Below are 27,906 nucleotides of genomic sequence, written 5' to 3' on the forward strand. Positions count from 1 at the left end.
AAGTCATGGGTACATTACAATTCAGGATATCTAAGGAGTGACATTTCTGAAATCAGTTCTCTATAGGTTTCACCCTCATTGTTATGCACAGTATTCAGAGGCGCCTTGGGGCAATTTTCCAAATAAAGATTGGGCAAGAAGAGCTCCATTGATACAGCAGACTTTTCAAAAATGGTCAGTGGGAAATCCTGTTTAGCTGAAAGCAGAAACAGAGCAAAAAAGTGTAACAGGGACTCATTGTGTATATTCATTAGCTCTGCACAGACCCCTAAGTGCAGTTTATTTAGCTGCAAATTGCAGTGCGGTTCTAAAGCGAGAGGCAATTAAAACCCTGTTGTTCCTCTAAGTCTGAAAGAATGGTTTTCCCCCTTATGGCAATTTCACAAGGGCACAACATACGGAAGAGGAAAATAAAAATAAAATAGAGACCCCTAACACTGACAGCACTGCCTTCAGAAGAGAGCGGTACCAGAGACCGCTGATGAGGTATGAGGAACCAGTTTGTCTGCTAGAATCCTGGGCGAACAAAAGCTTGGGATAGTTTTCTGTCTCAGAGATATGCAATGAGAAACTCTGCAAAAATAATATGAATAATTCACTTGGCAATTTTTTAAAAAATTAATTGACACCTTTAATTAATCAAAGGTGTCATTGTTATGTTTATACTATCAGTTTAATATGTCTATTTTTAAACCATGATTTGATTTGCTCTCTACATACAAGTGGCTCTTCTGGATCAGGTCAAGATTCATTGAATTTAGTCCAGTATTTGTTTCTAGCCAGATGTCCCTGCCTGCCCACCCACCACTCCGCCGCAGGAAACTCCTATCATGTACCTCCTGTGTCAGGTACAGTTTGGTCCAGAAGTCCCCTAATAGAATCATAGAATAGTAGAGCAGGAAGGGGCCTATAAGGCCATCGAGTCCAACCCCCTAGACTTAAAGCGTTCCTGACAGATGGCTGTCCAGTGCCTCTTGATTAGCTCTAGTAACCCACGACCTCCCTTGGTAACTGGTTCCATTGTCGTACTGCTCTAACAGTCAGGAAGTTTTTAATAAATTGGAGTTAACAGGCCATTCTCTCAGTACTGGTAGGTGAAGGGAATTGGCACCAGTAAGGAGGTAGAAGAAAGAGAGGTGAGCTCTGGTGCTGTGTGTAAATAAACAATGAACATTTTATTTTTGTAACGACATAAAAACGCTCGACGTTTCGGATTCAGAAGAATCCTTCCTCAGGAGCTGTAATAAGAAAAAAGGCGGGCAAGCTGCAATACTGCAAACACAGTTTGCTTGATGGAAAAGCCTCAGCGTTTGTTGTATGTCCTGCTATCAGAACTAAAAAAAATTCTGGGTTGTTTTATCGTTACAGAAATAAAATGTCAATTGTTTATTTACACACAGCACCAGAGCTCACCTCTCTTTCTTCTACATTCTCTCAGTACAACAAATAAACATCTGTTCAATAGCATAATGGACTGTCTTGGGAGGAGGAGGGCTCTCTTTTGCTGGAAGTATTCACACAGATGTTGGGCAGCCGACTATCAGGGATGCTGGGCTTGCATCTCGTACTGTAGACCATGCTTTGAGTGAACAGTTGGACTTTCCGCTATTCAACCAAGCCTTTTGACGAGACTCTGAGTACATAGTTTTATCAATGGTCTCTGCAATCTAAAAAGCTTCTTGTAAAGGTGACGTGATTGCATACCTTCAGAAGCATTTCTTCGTGCTGGGAATCCTCAGAATCATAGGGCTCTCGACGCAGCTTCTCAACCTCTGCAATCAAATTCCTGTACCCTACAATCTGTAGGAGGCAGGCCTGCAGAGATACACCCAGCCTAGAGTGAAGAGACAAACAAAACAACAGTCAGTTAACATGCTGCACTCAGCAATTTGGCTTTGCATTGTTGCTATTACCACAGTATGGAGCTACACCCTGATCCTCTTCACCATGAAAAGCGCATTTATTGAGACAACATGGGAGGCTTTGTTCAAAAAGCCAACTTTGTTTCATTAGTACTGCTTTACCTGCCCTAAGATTGTGCCATTTTTAAATCTCCCTTTGTGAACACTATTCTTTGCTGCTCTCCCACAACTGTTCCCTTTTTAGACTTACTTCCTTCCCCATTGGAGAAGTGGGTGAAAAATCTGGAGCGGATGTGTGTGTGTGTGTGTGTGTGTGTGTGTGTGTGTAAAAGGAGGGCTGTGATCTCCAATTCTATATAATGCTGGTAAAGGAAGTTGCAGCAGTATTTAATTTCTCAATTGCCAATGGAAAAGTAATGGAAGTGCTACTATAGACATAAAGAGAGAACTGGAACCAGGGTTTTGTTCAGTTCTGAATCTGTTAGCTTCTGTTCTATCCTGAGACAATTCCAATGGACAGGTTTTACATTTGTTCCTGCTCTAGTGGAAATCACAGCATACTAGTGCTCCAAAGCCATCCTGGGTTTGCCATTGAGCATACACTCATCAGGCTCCTTGGTGTGTGTAGCTGTATGACCCAAAAAAGTACTGATGACATTCACACATTACATTTTTAGATGCATACTTAAGAACTGGGTGTATGTATAAAGTGTAATGTGTGAAGTGGCCCTCAAGCTGTAAAGTAAGCAAAACTCAGAATAACCTTGTAGGAAAAGGATGCCAGCCATTGTCAAATACCACCTTTCACAGAAGAACCACTTATTTGAGACAGGGAACCTGCCAGGGACATGCAGAGTAGGATAGTGGGGAAGGGTTTCTGCCAAAACCATTTCTCAGCTAGAGACATTTCCCAAATCGAAACTCCGCGCGGGTGCAGGGCCCATATCCATGATGCACAGACACAACGAAGAAGAATTTATGAGCATCTGACACAACTAAAGAATTGAACTGCACAAATCTACTGAGAATCTATGTGAGAAAAGAGACTCCAAAGCAATGTAGAGCAAAATATTTAAATACACAAAATAACACACATAAACACCTCCACATGCACAAACTTACTGTGGGTTTACATCCAGGTTAATCCTTTTAAGTTCCATGATGGCATCTATAGTTTTTTCAATAGCATCTGGATGAACACTCACTGAACTTTGGAGCAACTGAAGAAAAGAATTTCACTCGCGTCAGTTACTCCCATAGAAAGTGAAATGTAGCCAACATGATTGAATGCAACTTTTATAGAGCTGCTAGAATGATGACATCACAAAGCTGGGTTTCTATTTATGCATACATCAGACTGAATTATGGTCAAGCCTATCAATAAGCTAACGTCGCTTTTCCCAAGCAGGCGCTAGCTCAATGGATGGCACAACGCAAGTCACTATCCTGCAGTCTCAGTTCCCATCTGCCAAATGAGATTAGTAGTGATCTACTTCACAGGGCTGTCGGGAGAAAAAGCAAACTTCAAAAACTAAAAATGCACCTGACATGTTGTCAAGTGCATCTTGTTGGTCTTGACATTTGCATGGATTATTCTGTGTGATCTAGCTGACGTATGCTGCATCTAATAAAGATTATTATTACTGATAAAGACTCTTTAATTTTACAGCCCTTTTCAGTGTACAACATATTCTGCAAATTACCATCCCAAGGATACTGAACAGCAGTCCTACAAGGAAGATTAGCGTGAAAGATTGTAACTTGCCAAAAGATATCCCTAGAGCATCAGAGCCAAGTGGGAATTTGAACCCAGAACTTGTGAAGATGTCAGGTAGCTTTCTTGTGGCCACTGAGGTAAGAGGACTGCACCCCCACCCACCTTTACCTGCTAGCTTAATTATAGGTAGGCAAGCAGCTTAGCGAAGCTTTCTGTGATCTTATTCACAAGGCGGCATAATTAGGAAAGGGAGTTGGGCAAGCATAGCGTGGAAAGTTAGGCCTATGCTCACCTTATTTTTTGAACTCCTCAATGATGTTTCTGCCAAGAAAACATACGTGAAACGTTTAATTTTTATTAGTTTTTAGCAGGTCCAACAAGGTAAGTACATCAAAACACTTTATTATCATATCATCCAAAATGAAAAAGGGGAAGGAGAGAATTATAAAACAAGTGGGGCCGATTTCCCAAAAATACACAAAGAGTTCTCTTACCAATATAATGAAAAGTTAAGTTGTGTGTGTGTTAATATAAAGTAAGTTATATTGATTGGGTAGGGTAACACCCTGTTCAAGAAAACACTTTGAAATGTGAGCTGAATTTTAAGCCAAAAAACATACTATCCTGTACATACAAAGAAACACAGGAACACCCAGAACAAAATTAACGCAAACACCTAGAGTGGTTTTATTTTCACTCACCAATTTTCATAGTTCTGCCAGCCCCAGGTTTCGTATTGTAGCAGATCCTTTGCAATTCACACCGTCCTGTCAGTTTCCTCACCACAAATTTCAGGCAGCGCCACAAGCATTTACAATAGAAGTACAGGCACACCTGGACAAGCATTCTGTCAAAAGAAACCTTAAAGTGAGAACTCGTGACAAGCTCCTCAGACAAGAAAAGTCCCCAATGAATCTCAAGAAAAGATCCCATTCTTCTAAGGACCTTTGAAAAATGATCCTTTGAACGTACTGTTCTACAGGGGCCTACTATCAGGAGAAAAGCTTTTCAATTTTTAACTTTTTATTTTTTTTAAGAGTCTCATGGTAAACAAAAATCTGCTAACCATTCTCGGGGAATGATCATCCCAGAGTTTCAGTTCTAAGAGGCAGCCTTTCTGAATACACGTACATTCATACAGTTGTGCATCACACCCATTTAACAATGGGGAATGAAGAGTATGACTTAATTTCTGTAGAACTGCAATCATTGTGGAGTAATACACCTGGTACATACAAATATATTTTAAAGCAGGGCACAGGACACTTTTATGGTGGTGGTGGTGGGCTGAATTGCCCCCCCACCAGGTCCTCTGTATGTTGGATGATGTCAGAGGCCGAGGCCCACCCACTAGAGGAAGTGCAGGAAGCTTCATGGGTCAGAATAGGAAGCACAGTGTATTGAATGAGGCCCATGTGCAGGGAGCAAAAATACCCTTCAATCAGGTCAACTTTGTACTCAGTCCTGTCTGCAGTGAATGATGATGTGCCACAGTCACTGGCACACTGCACAGATCTCAGGGGCCAGGATGGGACTATGCACAGCCATGTCTCAATTAAGGCATAGAAGGTGGGTTCTCCACTTTGGGGTCCCTGCACTGGACATGCTAATATGTATAAGCGCAGTCTAAGTGAGAGTAAAAAGAAGAGCAGGGGGTTGGACTCGATGGCCTTGTAGGCCCCTTCCAACTCTGCTATTCTATGATTCTATGATAAGAATATCTATTTGCCTTACGGATGGACATTAATGTCACCACTCAAAATCAAGCACATCTTCAAGCGCAGGGAACTGCTATCTCTGCGTCAAACTACCCATGGAGTGGATTCACGATGAATGGAAGACAGAGGGCAATGAGGAGAAAGTGAAACAGCCTTTCCTGTCTCTATTACTTAGGTTAAGAGTCCTGAATTTGGAGCCTTTCCTTACCAAGACCACATTTTGCAGCGCATTCTAAAATAAGTTTGCCACTTCCCTCTGTTCCTGAGGCTCTATGCTTTTAGCAGATCTACTTTGTGTAAAGCTGCCTTCCTTCCTCTCACATCAGTCCGCTGGTTTCTGTCCACCACTCTGCTGCGAAGATCATCTTGGCTCGCCGCTCTGACCATGTTACTCCACTCCTGAAATCTCTCCATTGGCTTCCAATTCACTTCAGAATCCAATATAAACTTCTCTTGTTGACCTTCAACGCTTTTCAGTCTAGCTCCTTCCTATCTCTCCTCTCTCATCTCACACTATTGCCCCGCTCGTGCTCTTCGCTCCTCTGATGCCATGTTTCTCGCCTGCCCAAGGGCCTCTACTTCCCTTGCTCGGCTTCGTCCATTTTCTTCTGCTGCCCCTTACGCCTGGAATGCTCTTCCAGAACATTTGAGATCTACAAGTTCAATCGCAGCTTTTAAAGCTCAGATAAAAACCTTTCTCTTTCCTAAAGCTTTTAAAACTTGATGTTGTTTGGACTGTATACTGTTAGTTTTACCCTACCCTGTGCCTGTTTACCCTACCCTGTGCCTGTTTGCATTCTCTTCCCCTCCTTATTGTTTTACCATGATTTAATTAGAATGTAAGCCTATGCGGCAGGGCCTTGCTATTTACTGTTTACTCTGTACAGCACCATATACATTGATGGTGCTATATAAATAAATAAATAATAATAATAATAATATTTGTTTGTTTTGCAACTTTCAAAGCAGAGGCTCTTTGACAGAATAATGAGACGCTGACAGAAAGCAATAATCTTCTCAGTTGTTCTACGTCAGAATTGTAAGGGAAAGTGGATATGTTAAGAGGGATATGGGGGTTGGAGTATGGGAACAAGGTTGTTTTAATTCATTTTTATGGTTTCGTAGGATGATAAGAATGCCAAAAGGGGGATCACATCTGGCCGGGGGAGAAGAGACCGGCGCCAGCCTGGCCATAACTGTCAACTGGCCTTGAGCGATTAGGCAACCCAGCTGAAAGGTGCGAGGACGGTTTGAAGAACAAAGCCTGAGGGAGGGGGGAGGGGCAAGGAAGAGAAAGTATAAAACATTCCTGCCTCAGGCAAGGGTGTGTGGTTGTCGACTGGTGAGAGGAGCATGTGACGAAAACGTTGTGTTCTATTTTTGCGTGAGTTATATTAGAGTTAAGTTTTACTGTTTACCTGTTACTGGGTTCTTATGTTATGCATGCTTTTATGATATTTTACTAAGTTTGTCCCATGTATCCCTACCCTTAGTCTAAATAAAAAGGTCTTAAACCTCACTCGGTGAACTTATGAGTGTCTGTGCCTGGGATCCGTGCTAGATCCAGTAGGAGCCGGCTGGTACGCTGCGCGCTCTCCTTTACATGGTGGTAAGCGCTGGGATTCGACACGGATCGGAAGGGCGGGACGCTGGTGGGGTGAGAAGGGGATAGAGGAGAAGCATAAGTAAGAACCCAGTAACGTGGGATAGTTATTTAGGCAGCTGACAATGTCTCACGCCCAAGGAGCAGCTGCTTCGGTCTTGGAGTCGTTGGAGGCAGGGCCACAGGAGGGGGACAGAAGAGTCCCCATTCCGGCCACAATTGAATGGGTGGTGGAAGGGACGCCAGGCCCAGGGGAGAGGGCCAGGAGGAGACACGTCGCAGAGCTCTGGTTGCCCAGTGAAGGGCAAAGAGAGTCATGGAGTGACGTGCGTCCAAGGGTCCCGTACCCCCAGGGGCCGGAGGGTGGAAGGAGCCCAGGCGACAAGCTGGAGGAAGAGGCAGAGGGCAGAGAGGCGAAGATTCACCGAATGTATACCGAGTGCCTGGAGTTGGTGACACATCACTTGCGATTCGCTATACTGAAGGAGAAAAGGGATGGGGACCAGGAGAAGATGCTGGTAGGGGCGTCGGGACCCCAGTTCGACAGACAGGCTTTCCCAACTTTCCAGGAGGGGGATGATGTGGGAGCTTTCTTAGTGGTCTTCGAGGACACCTGTGATGAACTGGGGGTCCCACCCGCCCCAAAAGATGAACCTGTTACACCCACAAATCTCCGGGTCCTTGAGGGAGTTGATGGCTACGCTTCCCCGGGAGCTGCGCTTGGACTATGAACACTTTAAAAAGGTGGTGAAGGCACAGTATGCTCTCTCAGCAGAACACTATCATCAGACACTCAGGCAGTTGATGAGAAATCAGGAGAAACCTTTGTGGCGTTTACCAGGCGCATGCTGACTGCAATGGAGGCCTGGATGGAGACAGAGGGAGCCAACGATGCCAACTCTATTAAGGACCTGGTGGCTAGAGAACAGCTATATCGCCAATTCCCAGAGAAGTACAATGCCTGGGTGGGAGAGAAAAACCCCAGAACCCCAATGGCGGCGGCGGAGATGGCTGACCGTCTGAACGCCTTTGAGCGGAAGGGCTTCGGAGGAAGCCGAGTCGTGGAGAAAGAGCCAGAGCAGCGGCTAGGAGGAGGAGTAACGGCCAGGAAAAAAGGAGCCTGGCCCAGGAAGGATCGGAAGGAGAAAGGGGGTGCCCAACCGGCGACGACGGCAGTTGCCACTGTGCTGGCAAGTGGGGGGTGCTTCTACTGTAAAGAAGCCAGCCACCTGAAGAGGGATTGCCCGAAACTTGCGGCCAAGCGGTCGGGGGCGAATGTCACGCCAGCGCCGCGGGCGCTTGTATGAGCAGCAGCTGCGCCGCCATTGCCAGCATCCCCAATGTCGAATTGGAGCGATGACAGTGAGGGGGAAACCACCGATCCGGAGTGGGAATATATGAGCGCTGGACCAACGGCCGCGCCAAGGGAGGCTGCAGCTCCAGTGGAACATTTGGCCCAAGTCTTAGGACGGCTGCGGGAAGCAGGGTTAACAGTGAAAGCTTCTATGTGCCAGTTTGAGATGGGGGAGGTAATGTATTTGGGGCACTGAGTGGGCCAGGGTACCCTGAAGCCCTTGGAGGCCAAGGTTGAAGCGATCCAGCAGTGGCCCATTCCCCAGACGAAGAAGCAGGTGCAGTTCTTCCTGGGACTGGCGGGCTATTACAAGCGGTTTGTCCCTAATTTCGGGGGGGGGGGGCAGCTTCATCCAGTAGCGTTCATTAGTAAAAAGCTGCTGCCCCGGGACAAAGCCTTGGCTACTATCAAAAAAGAGTGTTTGGCCATCGTGTGGGCCATTGGGAAATTGCGCCCTTATTTGTGGGGACGGCCGTTCCAGATACAAACTGATCACTCTCCACTGTGTTGGCTGTCCAGGGTGAAAAACACCAATCAGAAGTTGCTGAGGTGGAGTTTAGCTTTGCAGGATTATGAGTTTACCATCACCCATATTAAGGGCAAAGTCAATGTGGTTGCCAATGGGGTGTCCCGAAGTTACGGGAGGGAATAAAAAGAGGAAAATGGACTGTGCATGGGATACCCCTGCCCCTGCGTGGGCACTGAAAAGAAAAGAGAGGTCAATGCATAAAAGAAAATAAGAGTTGGGGGAGGTGGAATTTTCTAGAAATTCCGCCTTAAGGGGGGAGGTGTAAGGGAAAATGGATATGTTAAGAGGGATAGTGGCACATGGGGGTTGGAGTATGGGAACAAGGTCATTTTAATTAATTTTTATGGTTTCGTAGGATGATAAGAATGCCAAAGGGAGGATCACATCTGGCCGGGGGAGAAGAGACGATTAGGCAACCCAGCTGAAAGGTGCGAGGACGGTTTGAAGAACAAAGCCTGAGGGAGGGGGTAGGGCAAGGAAGAGAAAGTATAAAACATTCCTGCCTCAGGCAAGGGGGTGTGGTTGTCGGCTGGTGAGAGGAGCGTGTGACGAAAACGATGTGTTCTATTTTTGCGTGAGATATATTAGTTAAGTTTTACTGTTTACCTGTTACTAGGTTCTTATGTTATGCATGCTTTTATGATATTTTACTAAGTTTGTCCCATGTATCCCTAAATAAATAAAAAGGTCTTAAACCTCACTTGGTGAGCTTATGAGTGTCTGTGCCCGGGATCCGTGCGAGATCCAGTAGGAGCCAGCTGGTATGCTGCGCGCTCTCCTTTACAAGAATAACCTAAATGTCACCAGGATATTCTAATTTACAGGCTGTGTTTGGATGTCACACTAAACTGCAGTTCAGTATGATTAAAACAAGCCACAGTGAACCTTGGGCTTGTCTGCCCCTTCAGAGTAGCTGGGAAGAAGCATTTGGAAGCTTTTGCTTTTAATTTCCTTGACTTTTGGTTTTAATTTCCATTAACCACAGTTTAGTGTGTTTCCCTATGCAGTGGTTAATGTCAACCACAGTTTGTTTAACCTATGATTTCAAATTTGCCTACTTCAGCAAATGATAGTTAAGATTAAACACTGTTGGTCAGGTTCAGATGATGTAACAAGCTGGAGCTAATTTAAAGCAAAAGCATTCAAATGCCCCCTCTGATACTGTGCCAGTGAGGAGGGAGCAGAGGAGACTGATGGTTGATGTGGCTCATTCTCATCATGTAAACTATGGCATAGGGTGACATCCAAATCAGGCCATTGTGTCAATTCTGCCTGGGCATCTTCTAGATTTGCACATATGGAGTTCCTGTACAAGCGGCCTTTCCCATTCATTTTATATCATCCCTTATAAGTACTAAGCTGTCTCTTCCATTTATGTTATTAGTGAAATTAGTTCGCACAGATACTCCACATGCTCCACACAAGCTCTAGACAGAGACCTGTCATTTTCTTTTATTGCACAACACCTAGCATAACAGGAGGGATTTATGAATGACTAACAGCACAATCCTAGGTATTTTTTTTAGGAATCACTCCCACGGTGTTCAATGGGGCTTACTCCTAGGTAAGTATACTTAGGATTGCAGTCTACATAAATAACTTAATGTGCATATACTGGAGGCCCTGTACCTGCAAGAGATTGATGAATCCATCATTTTGTCTTCTTGTTCGAGGTTAAGCTAAGTGGGAGATCCATTTAGCTGAATATATACTGCTCAATCCTTAAAGCACATGATTCAGTGAGAAAGGAAAAGGTCCTTTATAATTACCAAATCCTTTAGGTTAGTTCTAAGAGATCACATTCATCAACACAGAATTTGTTAATTTGCTTGCAGCTGATGAACACACCTAGGTTTTTTATGCTCCATGACACTGGCTTGTAAATGAAGAACCTGGGTTCACAGGGTTGGTACCCTGCAACTGTTATTCCTCAGTCAACTGTGTTCAGTATTAGATTTGGCTGCAGTCCTAAGCACGCTTACTAGGAAGTAAGTCACCCTCAACGTAGAAGGTCTTACTTCCAGGTAAAAATGGATAGGATTGTGCCATTTGGCTTATCCAAAAAGTGCGTTTGTAACTTAAAGTGGAACTAGTAAGAAAGGTAAAATCACTACAACAGCACCAAAAGGCTGCTACAGACCACATACAACTTACAGTGGATACTATAAGTAAGAAAGTACTACATTTTAGTTAGGTATCTATAGTAAGAGAATATTCATTTGTTGGGTACCTTTAAATGATATACTACTCCTCCATCTTAAACTTATGACATTGGAGATCTTCTTTAGGAACAAGAATGGAAAGTACAGTTAAGTCTGATATCTTTTCAAAGTTTGTTTGTAAAATAAAAAATATATTCTTGCTTGTAGAAATCCTGCAATGAAAGCACACTATTTATGAAATGGATTATTTTATTTATTTATTTATTACATTTCTATACCGCCCAATAGCCGGAGCTCTCTGGGCGGTTCACAAAATTAGGCTTTCAGCTTTAAGATGATCTGACTTTCCTAATTCCACTAAGATCACAATGCCTATCTATCTTTTCATTAATTATCATTTTAACACATCACAAGCATTTTCAGAACAAGGGACTCATAGACCTGATGCATATGTAAGAGCAGGAACTCTGGACAATGGTTAAGCGTTTGGGAACAGACCATTTCTCACTCCAGTCTTTCCTCCCTCCCTGTCTCTAGCACAAATTCCCCTAACAATACTTAAGCACCAAACACCAGCATTAATCACTCCTTTGCCACACTTGTCAGCAAACACTGCTTAAACAGAAAACCTGGTTAGCATAAACCACAAGTAGCATCAGGGCCAATGTAAAATGTAACCATAAAGATAAGGGCACCACAACCTCATTTATTTATTTATTTATTTATTTATTTATTTATTTATTTATTTATTACATTTCTATACTGCCCAATAGCCGGAGCTCTCTGGACGGTTCACAAAAATTAAAACCATTCAAAGTATAAAACAACAGTATAAAACCATAATATAAAATACAATATAAAAGCTCAACCAGATAAAAACAGCAGCAATGCAAAATTACAAATTTAAAACCATGTTATTTAAAATTTATAGATTGTTAAAATGTTGGGAGAATAAAAAGGTCTTCACCTGGCGTCTAAAAGCATATAATGTAGGTGCCAAGCGAACCTCCTTAGGGAGCTCATTCCACAGCCGGGGTGCCACAGCAGAGAAGGCCCTCCTCCTGGTAGCCACCTGCGTCACTTCCTTTGGCAGGGGCTCACGGAGAAGGACCCCTGAGGATGACCTCATGGCCCATTTGCTGCAAAATGGTGTTATGACTAGGCCTGTTCCTCTTAGGCTGGGGGAAGGAGTTTCAGGCGATCAATCAGAATCAGATTCTGAAGCAGAAGAGACGGTGCCAGAAACATACCAGCCTACATGGGGAATGGAGGAGGTGACTCTCACAGGGTCTTCACTAGCTGGGAATGAACTTTTGCCAGACGTTATCGCTGAAAATGGGAACAACACACAGTCTGTGGGAAATCAATATTCTTCCGAGGGGGAAGGCACTTCAAGGTCAGCTGATCCTAGAGTACGCCACAGACTAAAACGGGCAGAGCTAAAGGGAGGTGAGAGAAGGTCAGCCTGGCTAGCCTCTCTCCAACAGCTTCTCCAGAATCAGTCTCCCTGAAGTTAAAGTGTTCTGGGTAAAGGGCTTTCCATTCTTCTTGAAAGGACAATTGTCTTGCTTAGTTTGGATAGTTTTGCCTAGAGGAAAGTTCCTAGACCTAAGATGCTCTTCAGGTGGGAAGAGATGTTTATTGCCTGAATAAAGCTTTGTGCATTACGTGGCAGACCTCTTTATTGTCTCCCAATAAGGCAGGAGGTTTTGGGAAACACGACAAAGGGTTAGCAGACTAACCATGGCTTAGTGTGTTGTCTGAAGAGGCCCAGTATCCCCTATAGTATCAGCACTGGTCTCCTGTCACATACCAACTTAGGGAGAGCAGAAACAGCTGCAGCAGTGACAAAACATTACTACTTTCAAAGGAATTCTTAAGAAACCTTCCTTTCTTTCCCCTCCCTCATTATTTAGTGTCCACATCTTACATCATATGTGAAAACCTAACTCTCTGGAGTCTTGGGAGGCCTTTGGCCCGGTCTAATTGTCCATTTTTGCAACTGCCTCACAGTAAGATATCTGTTCCTTCCACAAGGGTGAGCTACTTCTACTCTGAGCAAAAGTGGTTGTGACATTTCACTGCGCCTTTACCTTTAAACACACCTGAACAACTGCAGCTGTTTGCAGGGATGGTAGAAACGGTGGACGGAGGAGCTGAAATGAACTATCATCGGTTTTAATAAGTAAGCACTCACACTACAGGCTTCCACTCATCAATTACTAAATATATAAGGAAAAGATGTTCCCCACAACTTGAATCCTCTGAGACACTGGTTATAAGCTAGCAAATGCTTCAATGTACAAAGACATTATGATCCCATGGTCTTAGAGCAGGGGTGGACAACTTTTGCAGTTCCAAGAGCCATTTCCCTCTCCCCACCATCAAAACCCACTGAGGGAGCCTTCCTTCCCTGTCACTAGTGATTTTGCTGTGAAAATTCAGCAGTGTAATAATGCCAAAAAAAAAAGGGGGGGGGGCTATTTTCCTTTAAAATTTAGATTTCGTTTAAATGTTTGCAGCCACTATGCCATTAAATGTTGGCGCTAAATTGCCACTTTTTTGCTGTTGCTGCTGTAGCAGCAGCGCACTAGTGGCCACAAAAGGCCGAGGTGTTTTTTTTTTGTGGTTTAGAGTGAAACTGTCTTAGAGTGAAACTGAGAAGACACTGATACATATCCACCATTCCAAACTGATCTAGGCTTGGTTCTTAAAGCCAAAGCTTTAAGATTCTCAAGGTGCAAGGAACTACTTGCACACACAAATGATTGTGTGCAGCTGAAACATATGCATCAATCCATAGTACCTGGTGTATGAAGTCGCTTACACATTTAAAAGCATCTCCTCCTATAGGTACCGATCCATGTCCAATAGTCAAGTGAAGCTCTGTCAGTTGTTCTACTGTTTGCTCAGATGAGGTCACTAGGAATGTGTTAGCAGGGCCCTCTCACTGTTGTCATCCATTCTTAGGAATGTCCTACCCCAGAAGTATAATTCTTTCACCATATTTTCTGAGGCATTTGTCAGGATAAGATAGGCACTGGTGATGCTTTGTTGCTAATTTTACCATTTTAGTCATTATAGGGTTGCCCTTTATCATGATTTAAACTAAATCCAGCCCAGTAGGTATCCCCATCTAGGTCACCACCTCTTCCGCCATACCTTGCCACTTCACCTGTCCCTTTTCCACAGCAATCTGGCAATGAAGAAAGAGATCAGTTTCTTCTTTCATCATCAGCTCTCTTGGATTCTGTGCACAGTGAGGAAGGATGAGAGAATGTTGCTTCAGCCATGCCCATTTTTGGTTCTAGCCACATCCACCTCTGGCACGTGGAGCCCAGAGGGTTGAGCAGAAATTAATGCCGCCCTCAGACTGAAAAAAGTTCCTCACTCCTGATTTAAACATTTATTTGTATTGGTCTTTTATTTCATATTTTTATTATTGTTGCCCTGAATAGAACATCGATACATGTTCATCTGGTAAAAAGTATGCTTCAAGGTGCCGGAAATCCATGGACTATATTGGAAATATGTGGTTTAAACAAAGACTTAGAATTTTTATTATTGCATTTATATCCCACCTTTTTTCTTCCAAGGAACCCAAGGCAGTGTACATAATTCTCCTCCTCCTCTCCATTTTATCCTCACAATGACAACCCTGTGATGTTGGGGTTGAGCTGAGAGTCTGTGACTGGCCCAAAGTCACCCAGTGAGTTTTCATGGCCGAGTGGGGATTAGAACCCGGATTTCCTGAGTCCCAGTCCAACATTTTAGCCACTACACCACACGGGCTCTTTTACCCCTTTTATGACCTAAGGGTGGTATGAAAACACTCCCCAGCTATATAGCAGCAGTGTCCAACTAAAATACCTTGATCTTATCATAACAACTTGAAAACATCTGGCAGAGAGAGAAAAAGCCAAACAAATCCTAAAAACCACTCTTTCCAGTCACCAGTAGATGCATACAGGAGAAAATCCTCCTGCTAGAAGAAACCCTGCAGTTATTTCTTTCTGGTAACTAGGAATTTGCTTGTTAAACTTCTGCAATATGACTGGATGAGGGCTAACAAACTGAGACTCAATCCAGACAAGACGGAGGTACTGTTAGCGGGTGGTTCATCTGTCCGGCAAGGTGATGTTTGCCCTGTCCTGGATGGGGTTGCACTCTCCCTAAAGGATCGGGTCTATAGTTTGGAGGTGCTCTTGGATCCAGAACTGTCCTTTGAGGCACAGGTGAACTCAGTGGCAAAAAGCACCTTTTATCAGCTTGGGGTTAGGCTATCTGAAGGAACGCCTTCTCCTATATGTACTTGCTGGACCCTAAGGTCATCCTCAGGGGTCCTTCTCCGCAAGCCCCTGCCAAAGGAAGTGAGGCAGGTGGCTACCAGGAGGAGGGCCTTCTCTGCTGTGGCACCCCGGCTGTGGAATGAGCTCCCTAAGGAGGTTTGCTTGGCACCTACATTATATGCTTTTAGATGCCAGGTGAAGACCTTTTTATTCCCCAAGCATTTTAACAGTCTATAAATAAATTTTAACTTGGTGTTTTAAATCTGTAATTTTGCATTGCTGCTGTTTTTATCTGGTTGAGCTTTTATATTGTATTTTATATTATGGTTTTATACTGTTGTTTTATACTTTGAATGTTTTTAATTTTTGTGAACCGCCCAGAGAGCTCCGGCTATTGGGCGGTATAAAAATGTAATAAATAAATAAATAAATAAATATGCCAGATTTATAAGTCTTTTAATATCAATACATATGCATACGCCCTGGTGGCATTGTGTTACAATTATTTTTTAAACATTAATATATAGGGATAGGCTCCTGTGGCAACGTGTTGGTTTAAACTATTTTAAAAATAAGTGTTATCGATTGTGTTGTTTCATTTGTATTTTATTATTAATTTACTTCCCACTGATTTATTTATTTATTGCATTTACATACCGCCCCATAGCTGAAGCTCTCCGGGTGGTTTACAAATGAAGGCCTCAGAATAAGAAACAGGCTGCAACACATCGGGTTATTTGTGAATAAACTATTTTGCAGCTTGAGAATGTGTTTCACTCCTTTGTGACCTCCCAATAAACCTAGATACAAATCTTTCTCCCATCCACAGATATAACACAGCTCTAGAAATACCTGGCTTAAGGCTTCAGTAGGAAGTGATATAGTTTGCTGACCCCTGATTAGCTTCATTTATGCTTCAGATAGTAAGCAAGAGCTCTCCTGTATAGATAAATCTGTTATTAATTCAGAGTAAACTGTAAAAGCCAATGAATATGCAAATCAGATAACATCTAGGGCTTTTATGCGTTCTGTAAGGTTGTTAATAAAGGGGCCAGCAGAAATTTTTACTCAGTATCATTACAAATGAGGACATGACCACCCCCTCTAATTTCCTTGACATTGTACCAAGTAGTAGCCAGATTCTCTGATATAGACATGGCTGATTTTTCTGTTTATCCATCTGTTTAGGTAATAAGAAGCACCATAGCAACTAGAGTTCAAATCAGAGTAAATTCGTTCAAAAACATTACATACTCTGTGGTTTATCCTCAAGATTCAGCTGCCTCAGTGATTTATTTCTCTAGATGTGAGAGCAGAATACATTTTGAGAGATTCTACAGAGATTGGATGGCACTTTAAAGCCTGGTTGGTAACACAGGTTCTCAAAAATGCAACCATCAAAGTTTGCAGCTGATTCAAAGGAGGGAAGATACTCATTTTTAGCACTCTGAAATAATGCAAGTTAACAAAAGCCGCAGGCTGACCCTCGGAGTGCAACAATAACCACATCTGTGACAAGATTAATTCCAACAATCTTTTAACCTAAAAAAATCATGTGGAAAGACTGTATATAGATTTACATGAGTGTTGTTTAATATGTGGCGGCGGGCAGGGGTACATACAAACCCACACACCTGCACATACAGAATTCTAGTATTTGACAAACATTCCAATTGACCTTTGTGAGAGCAAAGAAATGTATTATTATTATTATTATTATTATTATTATTATTATTATTATTATTTATATAGCACCATCAATGTACATGGTGCTGTACAGAGTAAAACAGTAAATAGCAAGGCCCTGCCGCATAGGCTTACAATCTATAAAACGCTCCCAGCTTGAATAAACCTATGAGCTGAGGTAAACAAGCCTAGAAACAGAAGCTTAACCAACAGCTCTCTTTAAGAATTAGAACTCAGAGAATAAGAAATCCAACAAACTGACTGGCTGGTCTCCCATCCTATCCTGTTTTACATAGTTCTCACCTCATTTTTTATCCATACCTCATATTACTCTGTCCCTAAGATCTTTGGAAGAGATGAGATAAAAATCTATACAAAGCTAGTGTACCACTCAGGACTTTATGGTCTACTCAACCTCCGGGCTCACATAGGAAATTGTAATGGAGCAAGGACTTCTGGGATAGGAGGCCTGAGAACCAGGAATGTAGGAGAAATATGATTTGGGACCAAAGCAAGGGGCAAAGGGTTAAAGCCCCCTATCCCTCACACTAATGGTACCAATCTGAATGGGATGTCCTGAAACTTACTTTGCGTATAAAAAGAACACTGACGTAGTTGCATGCTATTATTAAAGTTAACATGCAGTTTGGGCCTTGTTTCAAGCTGCTTCTTGCTTTCTGTGGTGACTATGTTTGTGGGTTTTTATTTTTTCTCTTGAACATTTTTTTGTTTTATCTTAATATTGGAACATTCTGAGGCAAACCATCCTTCTCTTCCTGAGAGCAAGAAAAATCCAATTTAAACAGAATGGAAAAAATAATGGTTGTGTGAACTAGGCCTGCAACTGTAAGGCATATGGAGTTCTGTATTACTACTCCACACAGAAATGCATTTATTTGTTTATTTATTTTAGAAAGAAACAGTTTCTGAATACTCTGAGACATTTAAACCAATCATTTTGGTTCAACATTACACACACACACACATGTCAGAACTTCAAATTATTTCAATCTGCTTTCTCTCTGAAACCTTCACTGATAAAATTCTCGGTTTTGTCATGGTTGCCTGTTCTATGGATCCCAGAACAGTACTCCATGTTTCCAACTGTTGTCCCCATTGTATAAATACAGGCAGTGTTACACACGGGGCCTTTATAAAAACTAATGATAATGCTATCTTAATTTCATTTTGGTTGTTATTTATATTTTTAATTGCAAGCCACTCAGGAAGCCTCTGAGGAGTGTGATAGAAATACTGCAATAATAAAGAAATATACAAGCCCAGTGACACCCACAAAAAATTCCACTGATGTCAGTGGAGCTCCCTCTTCCATAACTATGTATTATAGCCAGTTTCTATCCTATCATACTGCAAAGTCCTATCTATCTGTTTCTCTTTTATCACTTCGTAATATCACATCCCCACTACCACCACTACCCACCTCATTCTCTCTCTAAGCCCTTTGGATCGTCCTGAGTGCCTTCTAAATAAATCATGACGTAAAACAGTTCTGTTTTAAGACTGAGGCTGTTTAGCAGCCGACAGCACCATGGAGAGCACCTGCGAGAGAATGGTCCGCAGAGATCAACCTCAGCAGTTTCCGAAGCAACGCTAGGAGGAGAGCCTGTGATGGCGTTAAATACTTTTAAGAGGAAAACATTTCCTTCCAGAGATACTTCGGCATGCTCAACTGAAACAGCAGCTCCATACCTTAGGAAAGGAATCTGTTCATGATCAAAACATGCATTACATGGAATATCCTCTATTTTTAGCATTCTGCTGCTCTCCTATGTATCCAAATAAAGCTTTTGCACCCTCAGAGGTGTAGAATTCAAAGAATCCATGTACTCATAACCTTGTACCATCAGCAACAAGAGTCCTGTTAACATGGGAGGGGGAAGCCCCATTATTACAATTATATGATATATATTATTTAACATAGCATGGATTTCCTCACAGGAACAAGGTTCATGTTGCAGGCTCTATAAAGTTCCATAATATACAGACAGGACATGGACATGAGCAGACCATTCTAAGCACTCCAGAACAAAAAACAGTTTCACCTCTCTTGCTCTGGAAAAGAGTGCAGGTCAGCCAGTGGGTTCAAGAAGGGGTATGAAGGACAACCAACATGGAAACAATTCATATTGAAACTGCCTATTGCATTAAAATAATACTCTGCTCTGTACAGTATATTTTATATCAGAGATCAAAGCAGAAGGGAAATTGGGATCTGCTGGTAGCTCTCAGGTGATTTGCAGCAGATTGTCAAGGGTTTCTGATTTTCAACTGTTTAACAATACCAACCCCAGGATTACATTTTTCCAACTAAATTAGGCTCCTGAAACACAGAAAGCTTGGGGTAACCAGGACTGAACTGTTGCTTGAAAGAACTCTAAGCTCAGAGCCAAATGACACGTTAAGTTAATCATGTAGAATGAAACCGAGGCTAGTCTTTTTTTACTCTAGTGTAAGCACACACAGACACATTTCAGATCAGGACCACTGCACTCTGGGAGGGTTCAACTTCCCTCTATCCGGTTCCTCCCCTGAAGCTGAGCATGGGTGAATCTGTCCATCCCAAGTTGCCACCAACATTTTTCTCTCTTCTGCCCTCCCCACAAGTATTTTGTGGCAGGGATTAGGAGAAAGGCAGGGCCTGCACTCTTTTCTGCTGCAGCTTAGAGAAGATAAAAACTGCGAGTCTCTTTTCATCTTCTTGTTATTATTAATCTTCTGTTATTATTCATCTCCTTCAAACTGCAATGCAAAGGATGGCTCTAGGGCAGGGATCACCAGCACACCACCAATGGTGCCTGCAAAAGGGTCCCCACAAAGCTTTATTTCAAACAACATTCCCCATATTTAAAATATATGTACACGGATTTGTATACATCCATAGTAATGAATACATATGAAATGCCTATATATGAAAATACAACTTCCTGGCAACTATACATAGCCTTGCTATTTCTCTCCACCCAATCCCTTTCCTTGCTATTTCTCTCCCTTCCCTATCCCGAACCTCCTTTTGTTCTCTTCCTAGCTCCTAACCTTGCTTTCTCTCCCACTCTATTATTGTGCCGTTTCTCTCGACTCCCGCCCGTAGCCTCGCTATTTCTCTCCCCCACCGCTTTACCTCACTGTTTATCTCACCTCCTAGCCTCCCTCTTTCTCATCACTCAACCACTTTTCCATGCTATATCCCCCTCCCAGCAGCTGGACTCACTATTTCTCACTATTACCTTTATGCAATCTTTTTCTTTTGAAGAGTAGAGTATATACGCAGCTCGGATTATAACTCATTTTAACTATTAGCTTTTCTAGATGGGATAAGATGGGCATTGTGGGCACTGTATAAGCAAGGTATAGGGAAGTTACCTCAGGAAGTGCTTCATTATGGCGGTTTTGCGCTTCGGTTTCAGCAACTCCCCTCAGCTGGTCACAGGCAAATCGCTACTCCGGAACTCACTTACGCTGTGAAAGTAAGTTGAACACATTTGGTAAAAGAGAAATAAAAGTGCCCAGGTAAAATTTTGGGATGTGTGTGTCTTTTCAAGTATCCTCACATTAAAAATAAATGAACATCAAAAGAGAAAGATGCATTTCAGCATTCAAGGTAAAGGCGCATGCAACATTTGCAGAGTGGTAGGTTTGACCTAAAAACAACCTCACCTCATTAGGCCTGAATGTATATTTTTCTCTTTTGGGGCAAGCAGCTCTGATGAAACCCAGATTATTATTTTTTTAAAAAAAGTTTTTAGCATTTCAGTTTGAATTGGGGGAGAAACTGGTTATGCATGGTGCCAACTATTTAGCTTTTGTGTCACATCACCCACAAAAATCCCATAAGCAAATTTTATACAATTTTTAAAGTAATATTTGACATTTTTAAAAATGGGGGAAAATATGAATACACTCTGCTTCAAAGAAATAAATAGGCAGCCACCGTTAGCATTACAAAGGGGGGGGCGCTGCGGCAAGTAAAACTGATGACAGTTTTATCTGTTTAAATGTTAGTGTGTTTTGAATGGATGATTTTAGCTCAGTACAGACAACACGTAAGTCAACACAGTGTGAGAACTCCACTCAATGGTTGAGTTTTTAGGGGGTACTCCCCACACAACATCTTCTAAGTCCACTGTTGCTTGACTTCACGGTGGAGTTTTTACACCACCCTTGAGAAATGTGTTGTCTGGTGGGAAAACTCCACACAATGGTGGAGGGGCTTTTGGAAAACACTCCACGCTGAGCAGAGGAGAGTTCCTGCACAATGGTTGTGTTGCGTGTTGTGTGGAGGGCTCCACGGAGTTTTCTGTTCCATTGCATTGACTTTTCCCACTGGCTTCAGAGTTCCCTGGCAAGAGCAGCAAAAGGAGCAAGTGCCGCTCTAGGAGAGCAGCCGGGATTGATTTTTTGCTGCAATGGCTGATGGGATGCCATCAGGAGGACTGGGGGAAGAAAGAGGGTGGAGGAACTGTCAATCAAGCATCACAATGGATTTTACTCAACTCCACAGTAGACCACAGTCTCACAATGGTGGAGTTAGAACACCTTGTGTGGGGAGTACCTCCTAAAAACTCAACCGTTGAGTGGAGTCTTCACACTGCGTTGACTAGCGTGTTGTCTGAACTGAGCCATTCAGTTAGGACTGTGAAAATCAGATATAAATGTGCAAGGGCAGTCATACATCCTGCCTGAACACCTCTCCTTTTCCAACATGTTAAGTGCTAAGTGCTCCTGAGATACAAATATGGCGAACTATACTACTCAACCCAATGAGGCAGCTTAGCTTTTATCCGCCTACTGATCTTTCCCCCTTTCTTCTCCTTCCAAAATAGCTGTGAATTGTAACATCACCTGCAAAAAGGAAAAGAGCAAGCACTCAAAAAGAAACCTAGGATAGCGTGTGAGCGTTCACTTCAAAAACAGCCCCACAATCAGCCTCTTTCATTAAAATTGCTTTTGACTGGTTGAATCCTGCTGCTGTCCCCCTAATTACTACTGACAACAGTGACACCTGCTTGAGGAGCAGAGAGAAAAGCTAACAGCAAAGTGATTCATTAATGAACTCGCCAAGCAGGCGTCTAGCACTCCCTGAAGGTGCTTTTGATGTTCTTTATGTAACAGAAAAATGGAGGAAAGGGAGGAGAAAAGGTAAGGAAACTGGAAGGAAAGCAGTTCACTCCTCTTCACCAATCAGAACGCAGCTTTAAGGTGAGAACAACAGTTTATGCTTCTGCATTAGAGCCAAAACAGACATTACTTTAAATCTGTGTCTAGTAGCTATGTCTTTCTTCATTTTTTTACTCTAGGGTAGGTACAAGGCCTCCCCATTCAGATCTTAAAAGCCCCACCCCTCAATTCCCCATGCTAGGGTCCCAATCCAGATCAGAAACCCAGCACTTACACTAAAGCATTTTTTTTTAAAAATGTAGCTGCTAGACACAAGGTTGAAGTACTGTCTATTTTAGCCTTAAGGTGTTTGGTTTTGCTTTCTTGGGACATGCACTCTTGTTAAAAGCTCTTTCAATCAGCTGGGCGTGAAAAGATGCACAACAAGCAAGCAGGTGTGAAAAAATGCACAAAAGAATGAGGCTGCCACATATTCTTTTCACAAGCCCCTTTCAACCCCCACTCCCAGAAATGGTAACGTAAATGGAGTTCCCAAAAACCTGACAGAGCAAGCCAAGGGTGGGTCAGGAGGTTACTCCTAATTAATTTCCTAAATCCTGCCCAGATCCTGCTCCAAAAATTTAATCAGTTCCCCTTCAATGAGTTACCCCATTTACCCCTCCACACACATGGCACACAATTTTCTTTAGGTCATGGTTCAAAATACTGGGTGTGAGGGTGGTGGGGGTGTGAGCATTGGAGAGTGGGCACAGGAGGTCGAGGAAAGGGGACAAGGAAGAAGATTAGGAAGGAGAGTGGAGGAAGGAAGGACCAGGCAGGTTGAGGATTGGCTATCAGAGAGCTTCAGCTATTGGGCGGTATAAAAATGCAATAAAATAAATAAATACATCAGAGCGAGGGGAAAGTTGGAGCAAGGAGGCCAGGTGGCTCCAATGTCAGTGGAGCAGAGAATTTGAAAGGAGCTGTCCAAGGTGCTTCTTATTGGTAGTACTTATCTCAGCTCAGAAACCCTGCTTATGGCAAATTTGTGCCATACAAGTCTCCATGGGAATCTTTGAACAGAAGACTTTGCTACGTTCGTTAAGGCTACTATTTCACTGCATGTAACGGGCTGAAACATTGGCATTTGCACTTAGGCAATGGATAGTGCATAGATTCCATTCCACATATCCTACCTCACAGGGCTGTTGTAAGGGGAGAGTGGGGAAATGTATAGATCTTTAAAGGAGCTCGGAGCACTCTAGAGGAAGATAAGGTAAAAACGTAACAACTAAATAGTCTCCAGTATCTGGTACTCAGAGGTAAACTCCCCTCAATATAACAAAACCATTTAGTTATCACGGTTAATACCTGTTTGATAGGTGCTACTACCACCTAATGAATACCATAACTTTCAGTCGTACAAAGAATTACTTTCTAAAAAAGAAAAGAAAAGCAGATTCAAACTGACTTCTAACAGAATGAGCAGGGCCAGTTCAAGACATTTTGCTGCCTGAGGCAGAAGACAAGATACCACCATGGCTCCATTCCATGTACAGAAGCCAACTAGACTGACAGTTGAATCTTAGCTCAACACTAGAATGAGACAGCATCTTCCACAGCACCTGAGGCCAGCAGGTTATCTTAGGGAGTGCAGGGCAGGCCGCATGGGACATACAGCTCTGTCCTCTAATACTCTACTACCACTTCACACACCCCAGCAGCTGCTGCCAGAGACAGCCATCTCAGTCTGCCTATAGTGGGGGCCAAAATTTTGGACACTTTTTGAAATTTTCATGTTTTGCAACTTTGCATGCTTATAGAAAATGTTCTGTTTCACGAAATTCAAATGTTTATACATCAATTGAAAGACCTGATTTACGTAATACAACAATCCTGGTTCTTTTCCTGGGTGTCCAATCAACTCTTTTCTTTAGTGCCATTGCTCTATTTACACTTTTAATTTGAGAAATACTTCAAATATTCACACAATCTCCAATTGTGCTTCAGTTACAGAACAAACAGCAAAATTGACTTTTCCCAACTTGAAACATGATGTATCGCAGCTACTGCCATGTGATTGGTCCCCAGAACAAGGACTGTGATTGGCCAGCAGGGTTTGCAATTCCAATCCGCTTCTTCAATCACACCTATTTGTTTTTAAGACTAAAGTAAGCATAACTTTTTGTGTACTGCAGATATTTGCATTCTGTATTTTGTATTGAATTCAGCATTAAATTCTCTTTCAATTGGTATATAAACAGAACATTTTCTATACGCATGCAAGGTTGCAAAACACGAAAATTTCAAAAAGCGTCCACAATTTTAGCCACCACTGGAATTCAAGGTGTTGTTAATGATGTTTAAAGCCCTAAATGGCTTGGGCCCCCAATACCTGAGGGACCGCCCCTCCCTATATATGCCTGCCTGAGACTTGAAATCTGTTGGAGAAGCCCTCCTCCACTTCCCACCAACACGGGACATACACTATGGTGGGACGTGGGAGAGGGCTTTCTCTGTTGTGGCACCCCAGCTGTTGAATGCCTTCCTCTCGGAGGCCCAACTGGTGCCGACGCTGACTTTATTCTGGCGCCAAGTAAAGACATGGCTTTTTAACAAAGCCTTTGATGGCTAAATTCACCAAGCTTGCACGTTGTTTTTACTGCTTTTAAATTCTATACTGGTTTTAGCTTGATTAATGGTTTAATTTGTTTTTAGCTGTGTATATTTATTGTTTTATGTTGTTGTGTAATTTTATCTGTACATTGCCCTGAGAGCCTAGTGATATAGGGCAGGATACAAATGTTTTAATAAATAGAATAATGGTGGGGCTAGTCCTGAGAGAGGGAGAAAACACTGCCCTAGTTCAAACAAACGCTGTCTTGCTATGAACCCACTTGGGTAATAAGATCTGGAGGAAATGCCTTTTTGAGATTGTCATTACCCATAGAGACCCATTTGCTAGGCATGAAAAACAAAAGTCACTGGCTCTATGTTGCCCTCAAACTATGGAACGCACCACTCAAGAATTACGATTGGCTGCCACTCTCTTTAGAAAGGGTATGAAGACGCGTATATCCCATTTAGCCTTTCAAAATGTGCAATTTTCACTGTATTTCATTTTTTTTCCTACTGTTTTAAGGTTTTATTGATTTACATTGTTGTACACCACCTTGATGGCTTTTTGGCAGCTAAAGAGGCAAATAAATGTTAATAAATTTCATCACTACTCATACAAAAATAAGTAAATGGAAGGAAAAACTGTTTCGTAGGATTAAAATACAGACGAATGATTACAATAAGTGTATTTGTCAGTACCCGCTCTTGGGATCAATACGAATGAACAGGAACCACACAGTGGCTATTTAAAAGCTTAATCACTGGCAGCTAAAACCACATGGAGAGCTGGTTACCCCTTGGCTACAGCCATTTAATTAGCTGAGCATTAATACCTTGATTTCTCAGGAGACACATAACAAGGAAACATGTAACAAGTGTTGGAGGAAATCGCTGGAGGCTTGTGGCTCCTATTTCAGTGGGGTGGTGAATCCGCTCTGGGTTTCAGTCACCTTTTGCTCCTTGGAGAACTCCTTTGACTGGTTCTGGCTGAAACCTGGAATGGATTTACCGCCCCACTGACATTGGAGCCACCAGCCTCCACTTAAGGAAAAGAAGCCTTAGGAAGTGGGAATTTGGAGCTGCAGCAGGGGAAGGGTGTTTACGTCTTACCCTGAACTCCGGTCCAAATTGCCCCCTATAAGTTGCTCCCCTCCCCACAGCACCATTCAAGACAGGATGGGTTATCTTACATGTGTCACATATAACTGCACATGCAGAAAGAAATAGCAACACTGGGTTAAATCCAATGTTGTGTCAGCAGACTTTCACTCATGACCAGGACTCCCCCTTGCTCTTCTCTTCTCTGCAGTTGCCCAAATCTGCCCCCGGGGGCAGGGGGGGAGAGTCCCCCAACCATTCGGAGAACAGAACTCCGTTCCACCAGTGGTTTCCATTCCACTGGTGCACAGCCAGCATTGGGCTCAACTCCCTGGGTTGACTGCGTGGCCAAAAGCAACTAGAGATGAGGCAGGATGAAATGGGTTGTATCAGGCAGAGGATTAAGGGCAGCAGATTCTGCATCTGATTGCATTTTGAAAATGTAAAAAGTGCCTCCAGTGCAAACTTGCACAGCAGCACAGGACTGAAACTCTCCCCCCTCCCTTTGCAGCATCCATTCACTCACTGGGTGCCTCTTCAAAGATGTTGCTTGCCTTGTTGCTTCATGGAATGGAAATTCAGCCTCGGCTAGAGCATAAGGGGATGTGTAAGAGAACACGCTGGCGTAATTACCAGTGAGTGAAGGGATACTGCAGGAAAAAAAAAGCCAAGTCTTTTTTCCAGGTGAGATGTTTTAACAAGGAAGGGGGCAGAGGGGAGGTGTTTAAACCAGGGGCGTTGAACCTCTTTCATCCAGGAGAACAAGTTCCATTTTGGAGAAGCTCTTGGGGGCTGCTTTCTAGAGGCGGGTAAATTGGGACAGAGCCCAAAATACCAGCATGTTTTAGCTTAAAACTTTTACTGCCAGTAACTAAGTCGTTGGAGAGGCACTTAAGCCTTTTGGAAAAGGGGAAAAAACTGCAAAAATCCAGGAAAGCACCAAAAGTGGTCAATGGTCAGGGGAAATGGGGTGGGTAATAGGAAGGAGACGTACTGAGGAACCCTGGAAGGCTGGATTGGGCCCACAGGCCTGAGGATCTGCACCCCTGGTTTAAACTGTATCATTAAACGGGATGCTTGCCGGGGGGGGGGGGGGAGATCCACAAAAGAGGGAGGAAAATTACAGGCAGGAGTCAGAGAAGAGGAAGAAGATGGCAGAAAAATGGGAAGCAAGGGGAAAGCTTTGAGACTTTATAACAAAAGCCTAAAATTAAATGCTAGGTTCCGGAGTCATGCCACTTCTAGAACCTTCGCGCTGCACACTTTTAAAAATATGGGGTATGTTTTGCTGCTTAGCGTTTCAGTTAAATGTAGCTGAATTCCTGAGCTGTGTGCACAATTACCGGTGAAAGCAGCCTGGCCCAATGACAAAGACATCAGGCTCCCTGTTTTCTGATCAAAGAGATGTCAGAAGAAAATTAATAGCGCCTCCCGAAATGAGCTGTAAGCATTATTGACCTACACGCATTTCATTCTGCCCATTTCTTAGAGGCAGGGAGGGCGAGGGGGGTGGAGACAAATGTACTTTCTAAATGAAACCTAATTCATTTAGGACACGGGTAAATCTTTGTTATCCAACTGCCACATCCTCTGCTTTCTAAATGGGGTGGAGGCACGGCAGAGGTTTACAGGAGCATGGAAAGAGCAGCTTCTCCTTATTTAATATTAAAACCCAACATCATGAAGTGGACTGGCAGGAGTAGATTCAGGACAGATGAAAGGAACGACATCTTCACACAATGCAGAAGTTAGACAATGCACAAGTGGGACTGCAACAAACTGTTGCAGTATGGAGTACATCTGTTCAGGGCTCCGCCAACCAGGCAGGCCTTATTCCAGGGTAATGCATTTCATTCTCCCCACCCAGCCCCACCACCTGCCCAATTTTCATTTTCCCTCCAGGCAGACTCAGTATTCTGTGGCCATTCAGCACGCTTGGATAACTTTGGGCTATTTTGTGCTCTGTGTGTCTGTGTGGTTATTGTTTTGTTCCCTAAGGATTCCCCCCACCCAAAGGTTTTCTTTTTAAGACTTCTACAAACTTTGGGGTTCCCCTTAGCATGTCCCACCAACACAAGACAAACACTATGGTAGGCTTTCTCGGTTGCGGAATACCCTCCCCTTGGAGCCCCGACTGGTGCCGACACTGGCTTC

At 43.0% G+C, this 27,906-nt stretch overlaps 1 protein-coding gene across 4 annotated transcripts in view; it reads right to left on the bottom strand.

Moving 5' to 3' along the window:
• ELMOD1 (ELMO domain containing 1) overlaps positions 1–27,906 on the bottom strand; it is a 53,062-nt gene that overhangs the window by 16,749 nt on the left and 8,407 nt on the right. For 3 of the 4 annotated variants that reach the window (XM_063127091.1, XM_063127088.1, XM_063127089.1), the window contains exons 2-6: positions 20,302–20,397; positions 4,281–4,426; positions 3,872–3,900; positions 2,985–3,082; positions 1,705–1,834 (exon numbers count right to left, since the gene is read on the bottom strand). In XM_063127091.1, the coding sequence (XP_062983161.1) occupies positions 1,705–1,834; positions 2,985–3,082; positions 3,872–3,900; positions 4,281–4,426; positions 20,302–20,318 (420 nt within the window). In that variant the 5' untranslated portion in view covers positions 20,319–20,397. Of the gene's footprint in view, positions 1–1,704; positions 1,835–2,984; positions 3,083–3,871; positions 3,901–4,280; positions 4,427–11,013; positions 11,066–20,301; positions 20,398–27,906 lie in introns of all 4 variants that reach the window. The other variant, XM_063127090.1, reaches the window with a different exon arrangement.

This window comes from Elgaria multicarinata, chromosome 5 (assembly GCF_023053635.1).
Source record: "Elgaria multicarinata webbii isolate HBS135686 ecotype San Diego chromosome 5, rElgMul1.1.pri, whole genome shotgun sequence".
In the NCBI taxonomy this organism is placed as follows: domain Eukaryota; kingdom Metazoa; phylum Chordata; class Lepidosauria; order Squamata; family Anguidae; genus Elgaria; species Elgaria multicarinata.